Genomic DNA, 12,494 nt, shown 5'->3' on the forward strand with positions numbered 1-12,494 from the left:
AAACTGGGTGGTTCGAGCTCTTAATACTGATTGGCTGACAACCGTGGTATATCACACCATATATCACGGGTATGACAAACATGTATTTTTACTGCTCTTAATACGTTGGCAGACAGTTTATAATAACAATAAGGAACCTTGGGGGTGTGATATATGGCCAATATACTCTGTGTTGTGCTGTGCTTATGAACAGCCCTTAGCCGTGATGTATTGGCCAAATAACCCCCCGTGCCTTATTGCTTAATTATAACACTGACAAGCTTGTGACAAGTAAATCTGGTCACAAACACAATGTGGACACAGGGGATGGAAGTCATGGCTAAATAATTCAGAATGGTGCTCTTCTGGAATCTTCAATATTTTTTGTCTAGAACAGGCAGCGAATGAGTTAAGAGGCAAAGCAGTGAAATAGTAAACAACTTTTGGCAGGTCATTCAGAAACAAAGTGGCATTTCCAAGGATGTTTACTGACATTTATTGGAAACAGTCGAGGGACAAAATGTGATTAGCATCATGAGGGAATAACATGCTTCTTCCAGGCTTTGTATTATGCAACTGTCTTCCATTACAGTGATGCGTTCTCTGCTCTGTTCATTATGAAGTTAAAATGTAATTTGCTGCAGCTTTCTTGAAGGACAGAGTCATCAAGAAGATGCTACTGTTTGTATACAGTGTAGCTGACTGGACCGGCTACATGGCACTAAACAAGCCGCTTTATAGCTTCTAATTATGTTTAAAAACATCCTCCCATGACATTCCCTTCCTCTACTACAACAGATTACATTTCATACAGCACCTTACTTTACTTTCACCCTAAATCTTGCTCATTCATTTACCATCTCACTCCAAATTGTGTCCAAATGGCTTTTGAAGGACTTCGTCCCACCAGAATCCCAGTGCCAACAAAGAGAAGGCATCCATAATAAATAAGAGAAAAGTTCTGATGTCAAACCAAAATGCAGGCTTTTGGGCTGTACAAATCAGTGGTCCTGTGTTGGTGTTTTATTTATAAAAACTATCAATAATTCACAACAGCGGCCTTATTTGTTTTACCCATATACTGTATATTGTGTTTCAGATAAATATTTAAGAATATAACATTGTGTCCATTGACAAACAGTGCTGTGTCACGTTCCTGACCTGTTTTCTGTTAGTTTGTGTATGTGTTAGCTGGTCAGGACGTGAGTTTGGGTGGGCAGTCTATGTTTTCTGTTTCTATGTTGGTTTAAGGGTGACCTGATATGGCTCTCAATTAGAGGCAGGTGGTTTTCATTTCCTCTGATTGAGAGCCATATTAAGGTAGGTGTTTTCACACTGTTTGTTTGTGGGTGGTTGTCTCCTGTGTCTGTATGTATGTTCGTGCCACACGGGACTGTAGCGTTTGTTTGTAGTCGTGTACCTGTTCGTGCGTTCTTCAAGTTATATGTAAGTTCGTGTCCAGGTCTGTTTTCATCGTTTATTTGTTTTGTAGTTTATTCAAGTATAGTTTGTTTTCTGTCTACGTCGTGTTTGTTGTTTTGTCGTGTCTTAAATAAATCATGTCATCATACCTCGCTGCACATTGGTCTTCAGATCCCTCTCTCCTCTCCTCGTCTGAGGAGGAGGAGGATTTAGAGTATCGTTACAGAACCACCCACCAAATTACCAGAACCAAGCAGCGGGGAAAAGGGCAGCGAAAGCAACCGCAGAAATCCCAGGATTCATGGACATGGGAGGAGATCTTGAATGGAGAAGGACCCTGGGCACAGGCTGGGGAGTATCGCCGCCCCCAAAGCTGAGCTGGAGGAAGCGAGTGCTGAGCGGCGGCGATATGAGGAGGCAGCACGGCAGCGGGACAGGTACGAGAGGCAACCCCAGAATTTTTTTGGGGGGGGGCTAGAGAGGAGTGTGGCTAAGCCCGGTAGCAGACCTGAGCGCACTCCTCGTGCTTATTATAAGCAACGCGTCACTGGTCAGGCACCGTGTTATGCGGTTAAGCGCACGGTGTCGCCAGTGCGTGCCCATAGCCTGGTGCGCTATAGGGCAGCCCCCCGAAAGTGTCAAGTGAGTGTGGGCATCCAGCCGGGGCGTATTGTGCCTGCTCAGCGCGTCTGGTCTCCGGTACGCAGTTTCGGTCCAGGGTATCCTGCGCCGGCTCTGCGTGCTGTGTCTCCGGGGCGCTGGGAGGGTGCAGTGCGTCCTATGCCTACGCTCCGCTCGTACCGGGCAAATGTGGGAGTGGAGCCTAAGGGAGAAGTGCGCGTAGTAGGCACTAGATCTCCAGTGCTCATCCACAGCCCGGTTCAACCTGTGCCTGCACTCTGGAGGGTACGGGCTGGAGTAGTATGTCAGCCTGGGGGAGTGGTGCCAAGGCTGCGCACCAGAGCTCCAGTGCTCCCCCACAGCCCGGTCCTTCAGGTGCCTTTTAACATCAAGCCTCCTGTAGGTCTCTCCAGCCTGGTGGGTCCTGTGGCAGCCCCACGCACCAGGCTGTCTCTCCGTCTCCTCCCTACAGGTGTGCCCGTCTGCCCAGCGGTGCCTGAGCTGCCCGTCTGCCCAGCGGTGCCTGAGCTGCCCGTCTGCCCAGCGTCGCCTGAACTGCCCGTCTGCCCAGCGGCGCCTGAGCTGCCCGTCTGCCATGAGCCTGCAAAGCTGCCCGTCTGCCATGAGCCTGCAAAGCTGCCCGTCTGCCATGAGCCTGCAAAGCTGCCCGTCTGCCATGAGCCTGCAAAGCTGCCCGTCTGCCATGAGCCTGCAAAGCCGCCCGTCTGCCAGGAGCCTACAGAGCCGTCCGCCAGACAGGAGCCGCTAGAGCCGTCCGCCAGACCGGATCAGCCAGAGCCTTCCGCCAGACCGGATCAGCCAGAGCCTTCCGCCAGACCGGATCAGCCAGAGCCTTCCGCCAGACCGGATCAGCCAGAGCCTTCCGCCAGACCGGATCAGCCAGAGCCTTCCGCCAGACCGGATCAGCCTTCAGAGCCTTCCGCCAGACCGGATCAGCCTTCAGAGCCTTCCGCCAGACCGGATCAGCCTTCAGAGCCGTCCGGCCAGGACCAGCCTTCAGAGCCGTCAGCGAGCCATGACCAGCCTTCAGAGCCGTCAGCGAGCCATGACCAGCCAGAGCCGTCAGCGAGCCATGACCAGCCAGAGCCGTCAGCGAGCCATGACCAGCCAGAGCCGTCAGCGAGCCATGACCAGCCAGAGCCGTCATCCAGCCAGGATCCGCCAGAGCCAGCCAGCCAGGATCCGCCAGCCAGTCCGGTGTTGTCCCTCAGTCCGGAGCTGCCGTCCCTCAGTCCGGGGCGGCCCCTAAATCCAGCGGGACCCATGTCTAGGGTTCCCAGTCCAAGGTCGGTGGCGAGGGTCGCCACCTTGAGGAAGACACAGAAGCGGGGATTTATTATGGTGGGATTGGGACAGCGTCCGGAGCCGGAGCCACCACCGTGGTCAGATGCCCACCCAGACCCTCCCCTAGACTTTTGGTGGTGCGTTCGGAGTACGCACCTTGAGGGGGGGGTTATGTCACGTTCCTGACCTGTTTTCTGTTAGTTTGTGTATGTGTTAGCTGGTCAGGACGTGAGTTTGGGTGGGCAGTCTATGTTTTCTGTTTCTATGTTGGTTTAAGGGTGACCTGATATGGCTCTCAATTAGAGGCAGGTGGTTTTCATTTCCTCTGATTGAGAGCCATATTAAGGTAGGTGTTTTCACACTGTTTGTTTGTGGGTGGTTGTCTCCTGTGTCTGTATGTATGTTCGTGCCACACGGGACTGTAGCGTTTGTTTGTAGTCGTGTACCTGTTCGTGCGTTCTTCAAGTTATATGTAAGTTCGTGTCCAGGTCTGTTTTCATCGTTTATTTGTTTTGTAGTTTATTCAAGTATAGTTCGTTTTCTGTCTACGTCGTGTTTGTTGTTTTGTCGTGTCTTAAATAAATCATGTCATCATACCTCGCTGCACATTGGTCTTCAGATCCCTCTCTCCTCTCCTCGTCTGAGGAGGAGGAGGATTTAGAGTATCGTTACATGCTGAAAAGTCTTATCCATCCTCAAAACATAATTCCCCTCTCATATGGCTAATAAAGACTACTTAAAGTGAATACACAGGGAAATATATGTTGTTTGTGCTTATAAACATAACTAAATGAATTGCCAAAATATAATCAAATGCAAAAAAAAATGGGGCGAAGCATAAAAGATAAAAAGGAACTCACGTAAGGTACGCTCTCCAGAGTGTCGGTGTTGACAATTATTGGAGCGGGACTCGCCTGAAAAAGAGAGAGAGTGGGGAGGAGGATAAGAAACAGCAAGAGATGCCTAAACCCACTAGTGACCTACTTTCTATAAATGGATCCAGGGGACAGCCCCTGGATCATGTGGTGACTTCACCCTGTATCATGAGGAATTCAAGAGCCGTCTTACAAATGCTAAACCATCCCAGAATACAGTGCCTTCAGAAACTATTCATACCCCTTGACTTAATCCACATTTTGTTGTGTCACAGCCTGAATTCAAAATGGATTAAATATTCCCCCCCCCCCCCATGTACACACAATACCCCATAATGAAAGTGAAAAAACATGTTTTTAGAAATATTTGCTAATTTATTGAAAATAACTAATTTAGGTAAGTATTCACACCCCTGAGTCGATACTTTGTAGAAGCAGCTTTGGCCGCGATTACAGCTGTGAGTCTTTCTGGGTAAGTTATTAAGAGCTTTCCACACCTGGATTGTGAAACATGTGCCCATAATTATTTTCAAAATGCTTCAAGCACTGTCAAATTGGTTGTTGATCATTGCTAGATAACCATTTTCAGGTCTTGCCATTGATTTTCAAGCAGATTATAGTCAAAACTGTAACTCGGCCACTCAGGAACATTCACTGTCTTCTTGGTAAGCAACTCCAGTGTAGATTTGGCCTTGTGTTTTAGGTTATTGTCCTGCTGAAGGGGGAATTCTTCTCCCAGTGTCTGGTGGAGAGCAGACTGAACCAGGTTTTCCTCTGGGATTTTGCCTGTGCTTAGCTTCATTCCATTTATTTTTTATCCTGAAAAACTCCCCAGTCCTTAACGATTACAAGCATACCCAGAACATGATGCAGTCACCACTATGCTTGAGAATATGAAGAGTGGTACTCAGTAATGTGTTGTATTGGATTCAGGACAAAAAGTGAATTGTTTTGCCACATTTTTGCAGTATAATTTTAGCCTAGCGGTTAAAACGTTAGGCCAGTAACTGATAAATCGCTGGTTCAAATACCTAAGCCGACAAGATGAAAAATCTGTCTATGTGTCTTTGAGCAAGGCACTTAACCCTAATTTGCTCCAGGTGCACCGTACTACTATGGTTGCTCGTGTAAAATTGCACCTATCTGGTGTATGTGACAATTCTCAATTGAATTAATACAAAATTCAGTCTGTAATACAAAAAAAAGGAAAAAGTCAAGAGGTGTGAATACTTTCTGAAGGCATAGAGTATTATGCACGCTAAATGTGCAGGCCTCTAATAATAATAATCCATAATAACAGTAAACAATGCCCACAGAATGGTTTATGGCATGTGAAGTAAATAGAGTGGACTGATAACTAATGATACAGCTTCCATCCAGGTGAGACTATACGAATATTTGCAAGTCTTCTGCGAACAGATAATTCTAAGATATTTCATTGCTCCACAATTAGCTCCCAATAGCCTTTCCAATTAAGTGTCTTTTAGCCTTTCTAACTAAGGCCTTTAATTTCCTGAGAAGTTAAAAACATACGAAAAGTGAGACGTTTTCACATTCATCAATGTTCCTTGTCAGTTTGAACAGTCCAGATGGTCCGCTGCCAATAACCAGAGTGCCACTGCAGGTAATAAAATGTGCAATAAAAAAGAGTTGAGGTGCTATAGAAGAACGTTGTTTGGGCCATTTTTAAAGGAAGCGGGTAAGAATTACGTCAAATCCTTAAGATGTTCCCAGCTAGCACAGTGATCTGGGCCGATTCCGGCTGAGAGTCCAGGCACTCTGCTGAGAGTCAGACTCGGCCGACGTCATGTGGCCGGTGTGAGTTGTCTGGCCCAAATGTATTACTTGGGGATCGGGCCGATTGTGGCTACTCTCTATCAGACGATTACACGGGCTGCTTTATATAATTAACATTTCATTATTTATTTATTTTCCATAATTTCTCATTGTTTCTGTGATCCAAAAATGTACTTTTGATACTTTGTGCAGGGCAACTTTGTGCAGGGCAATTACTAAGCTGTCACGTTAATCATTGGTTAATCATTGTGCGTGTGTGTTATTTATTTAATTTAATTTAATTTTATATAATTAACATTTCATTATTTATTTATTTTCCATATTTGTCATTGTTTCTGTGATCCAAAAATGTACTTTTGATACTTTGTGCAGGGCAATTACTAAGCTGTCACGTTGGTAACAATGATTCGGGAGACAGGCGCAGGAATGCGTAATAGGGCTTTTTATTATACCCCAAATCACGGCATGCCGTGTAAGGGAACGGGGATGAAGACCAAACAAATACGTAACAAAACACACAACGTAGAATCCCAAAACAAAAGAGCGAGGAGTACCTCGAATAAATAACACACACGCACAATGATTAACCTGTTAGGCTGGCTGGCCCGACATCGGTACACTTATGACAACATCCAGCTCAATTGCAGGGCGCGAAATTCAAAATCTATTTTTTTTTTTATATTTAACTTTCACACATTAACAAGTCCAATACAGCATTTGAAAGATAAACATCTTGTGAATCCAGCCAACGTGTCCGATTTTTAAAATGTTTTACAGCAAAAACACCACATATATTTATGTTAGTTCACCACCAAATACAAAAGAGGACAGACATTTTTCACAGCACAGGTAGCATGCACAAAGCCAACCTAACTAACCAAGATCCAACCAAACAAACCTAGAAACAACTTCCTCAGATGACAGTCCTATAACATGTTACACAATAAATCTATGTTTTGTTCGAAAAATGTGCATATTTGAGCTATAAATCAGTTTTACATTGATGCTACCATCATAGCTACAGTCAGAAATAGCACGGGAGTAGCCAGAGTAAATACAGACACCAACGTCAACTACCTAATTACTCATCATAAAACATTTCAGAAAAATATATGGTGTATAGCAAAATGAAAGACAAAGATCTTGTGAATACAGACAATATTTCCGATTTTTTAAGTGTTTTACAGCGAAAACACAATATATCGTTATATTAGCTTACTGCAATAGCTAACACACAACAGCATTGATTCCAAGTAATCGGTAGCGATAGCACAGTTCGACAGATATATGAAATAGCATCCCAAATTGGGACCTTATCTTTGTTGATCTTCCATCAGAATGTTGTAAAGGGGTCCATTGTCCAGAACCGTCTTTGTTTGGATCCAGAACGAACTATTTCCCTCTTGAATTAGCAAGCACACTGGCCGTGCGGCGCTAACCTCTCCTTCTTGAACAAATTCTTCCAACGCATCACGTCTAAAGTCCCGAATAAATTTCAATAATATAATTAACACACGGGAAGAGACCCGTAATCATCTGCGCAATCCACAAGGGCACGAAAGCCCAAAACACATAGCACAGGTACTCACACGCACCAACGGACATTGTAACAAAAATCGACAGCCCAATGGAAACCAAAGAGCACACTTATACAAGTACTAATCAGTGGGAATAGGGGACAGGTGTGCATAATGAATGTTCCCGGAGGGATCCATGACATAAGCATTCAAAACTTTGTGGATGGGGCCTCCCGGGTGGCGCAGCAGTCTAAGACACTGCATCGTAGTGTTTCAAACTGCATTGCTACAGATGCTGGTTCGATACCCGTGCCGGCCTCGACCGGGAGACTGATCAGGCGACGCACAATTGGCCCAGCGTCGTCCGGGTTAGGGGAGGGTTTGGCCGGCCGGGATGTCCTTGTCGCATCGCACTATAGCGACTCCTGTGGTGGGCCAGGCGCATGCATGCTGACATGGTTGCCGGGTTAAGCGTGCATTGTGTCAAGAAGCAGTGCAGCTTGGCAGGGTTGTGTTTCGAAAGGATGCAAGGTTCTCGACCTTCACCTCTCCCGAGGCTCTACGGGAGTTGCAGCGATGAGACAAGACAATTGAACATGAAGAAAAGGGGGTTAAAAAATATATATATAAAAAAAAAAATCTGTGGATGGGTATAATTTGAATGTATAATAGTAATATTTAAAATGACAAAATTGGGCAAAGTCGCTGTATTCCGGTAGACGGAAACGGTCTGATGTACTTGGCAGTCATTCATTTTGATTCCGGGCCGAGTCCGACACCCGATTCCGGGCCGATTCAATCAGTTCCAGCCCCCCGGAAGAGGGCCGCTTCTGTGCCGATTTCTCATTGCTAGCTGGGTTTCCATCAACTGAAGCTCCATGATGTTTCACAAAGGCAAATTGTTTAGATCAGGTAGACAGATCAGTGTGTGTGTGTGTGTGTGTGTGTGTGTGTGTGTGTGTGTGTGTGTGTGTGTGTGTGTGTGTGTGTGTGTGTGTGTGTCACATTTTAACATTCACAGGCGGTGGCAAAGAAATTTGCTAACACTTCTAAAAAACAGTTTTGCTTTGTCATTATGGGGTATTGTGTGTAGATTGATGAGGAAAATGTTGATTTAATCCATTTTAGAATAAGGCTGTAAACGTAACAAAATGTGGAAAAGGTGAAGGGGTCTGAATACTTTCCAAATGCAATGTACTTCTCTGCCCCTCAGTGACTTTGCCAGCAGCAGCTGCTCCGCGGGCGCATAGGATGTGTGAACATTGCTTGGATTGTTTTGCCATCTATTTGCTATGAGGGGGAACTCATAACATAAATTGTCACAGCACAAGGTAAAGAGACTGTCCTGGGGCACTCAAATGTGCGTCCGTTCAGTCAGATCCTCTGGGTCTGCTCTAGTCTCCATCCCAGTGAGTCTCTCAGCGACAGATGGCTTGCTTCCACACGTGAGACTAGATCTGGTCTATCAGGTACAGATTGCGCTAAAGCAAAAAGCTTTAGATAAATAATCAGAACAGTTATGACTTTTACTATTTTCTACATTGTAGAATAATAGTGAAGAAATCAAGACAATAAAATAACAAATATGGAATCATGTATTAACCAAAAAAGTGTTAAACAATATTTGAGTTTCTTCAAAGTAGCCACCCTTTGCCTTGATGACAGCTTTGCATACTCTTGGCATTCTCTCAACCAGCTTCATGAGGTAGTCATCTGGAATTAATTTCAATTAACAGGTGTGCCTTGTTAAAAGTTATTTTGTGGAATTTCTTTCTTTCTTAGTGTGTTTGAGCCAATCAGTTGTGTTGTGAAAAGGTAGGGTTGCTATACAGAAGATAGCCCTATTTGGTAAAAGACCAAGTCCATATTATGGCAAGAACAGGTCAAATAAGCAAAAGAAAACAACAGTCGCAAAAACCATCCAGCGCTATGATGAAACTGCCGCTCATGAGGACCGCCACAGGAAAGGAACACCCAGAGTTACCTCTGCTGCAGAGGATGAGTTGATTAGAGTTACCAGCCTCAGAAAATGCTAATTGTTATTATTATTATAATTTGTATTATATATTTTTTTAGGGGGTAGATCAGCTTTAATATTGCAGATAGATTGTAGCTTCCATCAATGTAATTGTCTGCATCACTTCCCCATATATTTTTTTGCAAATATTTATGTATACACAAATATACATACATACACATATAAATACATACATATACAAATACATACATATAAATACATACATATACAAATACATACATATACAAATACATACATATACATATATATACAAATATATAAATATATTTCCTTTACTACCCTCCAACCCCTCCCCCAATTGGAGCAAACTAGCGAACAACAACGTTTAGGCCTGTATTTCCAGCTAATACATACTATATACATTTCATGGACACAGTCTATTTTACAATAGTTCTATTTTGTTTGTTTTTACTCCTGTCCTTCCTCTACCCTCAACCTCTCCCATCTATTTCTGATGTCCATCCGGTTTGATTTTTATTTGCCATATCTTTCAAACTGTGCTCTTTCAAAAAAGTTCTTAACCTATATACGTTTACGGGCACAGTATGTTTTACATTAGTTATCTTGTTGTTATTAGTCCCAACCTTCAGCTCCATTCAACCCCTCCCATCTATCTCTTAACCCCATCCATATTGGATTTCTATTTGCCATATATTGTTAACTGTGCTGTGATGTTTCACAAAAGTTCAGAACCTTTCTATTCTCATTGTTTATACAGATTGTAAATGTAAAATCATCTTTTTGCTAAAAGTATTATTCTATTATTGATCGATTGACTATGACTTTCAGATCGCCCAGTAGTGCTATCTGCAGGGTTAGCTCCTGAAGAATATTGCAATTCTTCAGCCATTCTTGGAGCTGTGACCAAAAACAAGCTACGTATGGACTTTACCAAAACAAATTACCTTATGATTCTGCCTCTTCGCTGCAAAATCTGCAGAGCTGGGAAGGTTGTATCCCCCATATAAATAATTTCTCTCTGGTGCACTTGTTCGTTCATGAGCTGGCTGCTCATTCTAAATAGTATAATCTAATCTCTTCAAAACAGTGGCAGCATGTAAAGCAGTGGTCATTCGGTTTTTGACATGCAAAACTGAAATAGGTGTATTTAACACCTGTCTCATTAGTCTGAATCAATAGCAGCCGGTGAACAATAATTTGTTTAATGTCAACCAGTGTTTCCAACCATGTATTTCTGCCTAATGCATTGAATCCCCAAATTGTTCTAAAAGATACTTTAAGTTGTTGAGGCATGTAAACTTTTTTTAGGTTTTTAATGGTGTATTCTGTATCTTCAATCAAATTAAACGTGCTTCTACACCTGCATTCTAGCTGTTTGGGGTTTTAGGCTGGGTCTCTACAGCACTTCGAGACATTAGCTGATGTACGAAGGGCTATATAAAATAAACTTGATTGATTGATTGATTGAATAGTATTTTTCATCAGTTGTTTTACAGTGCCTTTGGAAAGTATTCAGACCTCTTGACTTTTACCACATTTTGTTACATTACAGCCTTATTTTTAAATGCATTAAATAAAAATTCAGCAATCTACACACAATACCCCATAATGACAAAGTGAAAACAGGTTTTTGAAATTTTTGCAAATGTACAAACATTTAAAAACAGAAATATCTTATTTACATACAGTACAGTGCAAAAGTTTTAGGCAGGTGTGAAAAAAAATTGTAAAGTAAGAATGCTTTCAAAAATAGGCATGTTAATAGATTATATTTATCAATTAACTAAATGCAAAGTGAGTGAACAGAATAAAAATCTAAATCATATCCATACTTGGGGTGACCACACTTTGACTTCAAAACAGCATCAATTCTTGTAGGTACACTTGCAAAAAGTCAGGGATTTTGTAGGCATATAGTCAGGTGTATGATTAAACAATTATACCAAACAGGTGCTAATGATCATCTATTCAATATGTAGGTTGAAACACAACCATTAACAGAAACAGCTGTGTAGGACGAATACAACTGGGTGAGGAACAGCCAAACTCAGCTAACAAGGTGAGGATGCTGAAGACAGTTTACTGTCAAAAGTCATACACCATGGCAAGACTGAGCACAGCAACAAGACAAGGTAGTTATACTGCATCAGCAAGGTCTCTCCCAGGCAGAAATTTCAAGGCAGACAGGGGTTTCCAGATGTGCTGTCTAAGCTCTTTTGAAGAAGCACAAAGAAACGGGCAATGTTGAGGCCTGTAGACCCAGTGGTCGGCCAAGGAAACTTACTGCAGCAGATGAAAGACACATCATGCTTACTTCCCTTCGCAATCGGAAGACGTCCAGCAGTGCCATCAGTTCAGAATTGGCAGAAAACAGTGGGACCCTAGTACACCCATCTACTGTCCGGATAAGTCTGGTCAGAAGTGGCCTTCATGGAAGACTTGAGGTCAAAAAGCCATACCTCCGACTTGGAAACAAGGCCAAGCGACTCAACCATTACACAAAAACACAGGAACTGGGGTGCCGAAAAATGGCAGCAGGTTCTCTGGACTGATGAGTCAAAATCGAAATATTTGGCTGTAGCAGAGGGCTGGAAAGCAGTTCACGAATGAGTGTCTGCAGGCAAAAGTGAAGCATGGTGGAGGTTCCTTGCAAGTTTGGGACTGCATTTCTGCAAATGGAGTTGGGGATTTGGTCAGAATGAATGGTCTCCTCAATGCTGAGAAGTACAGGCAGATAGTTATCCATCATGAAATACAATTAGGGAGGCATCTTATTGGCCCCAAATTTATTCTGCAGCATGACAACGACCCCAAACATACAGCGAAAGTCATTAAGAACTATCTTCAGCGTAAAGAAGAACAAGGAGTCCTGGAGGTGATGGTATGGCCCCCACAGAGCCCTGATCTCAACATCATCTAGTCTGTCTGGGATTACATGTAGAAAGAGAAGCACCTGAGGCTGCCTAAATCCACAGAAGA

The 12,494-nt window shown here is 43.4% G+C and overlaps 1 protein-coding gene across 22 annotated transcripts in view; it reads right to left on the reverse strand.

Moving 5' to 3' along the window:
* The window catches only part of LOC129868173 (disks large homolog 2), a 282,679-nt gene that overhangs the window by 66,702 nt on the left and 203,483 nt on the right, over positions 1-12,494 (reverse strand). For all 22 annotated transcript variants that reach the window (XR_008761729.1, XM_055941883.1, XM_055941891.1 and 19 more), the window contains one exon: positions 4,188-4,241. Coding sequence is in view for 21 of the 22 variants with exons in the window: in XM_055941883.1 (XP_055797858.1) it covers positions 4,188-4,241 (54 nt within the window). In the remaining variant the exon portion in view is untranslated. The remainder of the gene's footprint in view (positions 1-4,187; positions 4,242-12,494) is intronic.

This window comes from Salvelinus fontinalis, chromosome 13, assembly GCF_029448725.1.
Source record: "Salvelinus fontinalis isolate EN_2023a chromosome 13, ASM2944872v1, whole genome shotgun sequence".
Lineage (NCBI taxonomy): Eukaryota > Metazoa > Chordata > Actinopteri > Salmoniformes > Salmonidae > Salvelinus > Salvelinus fontinalis.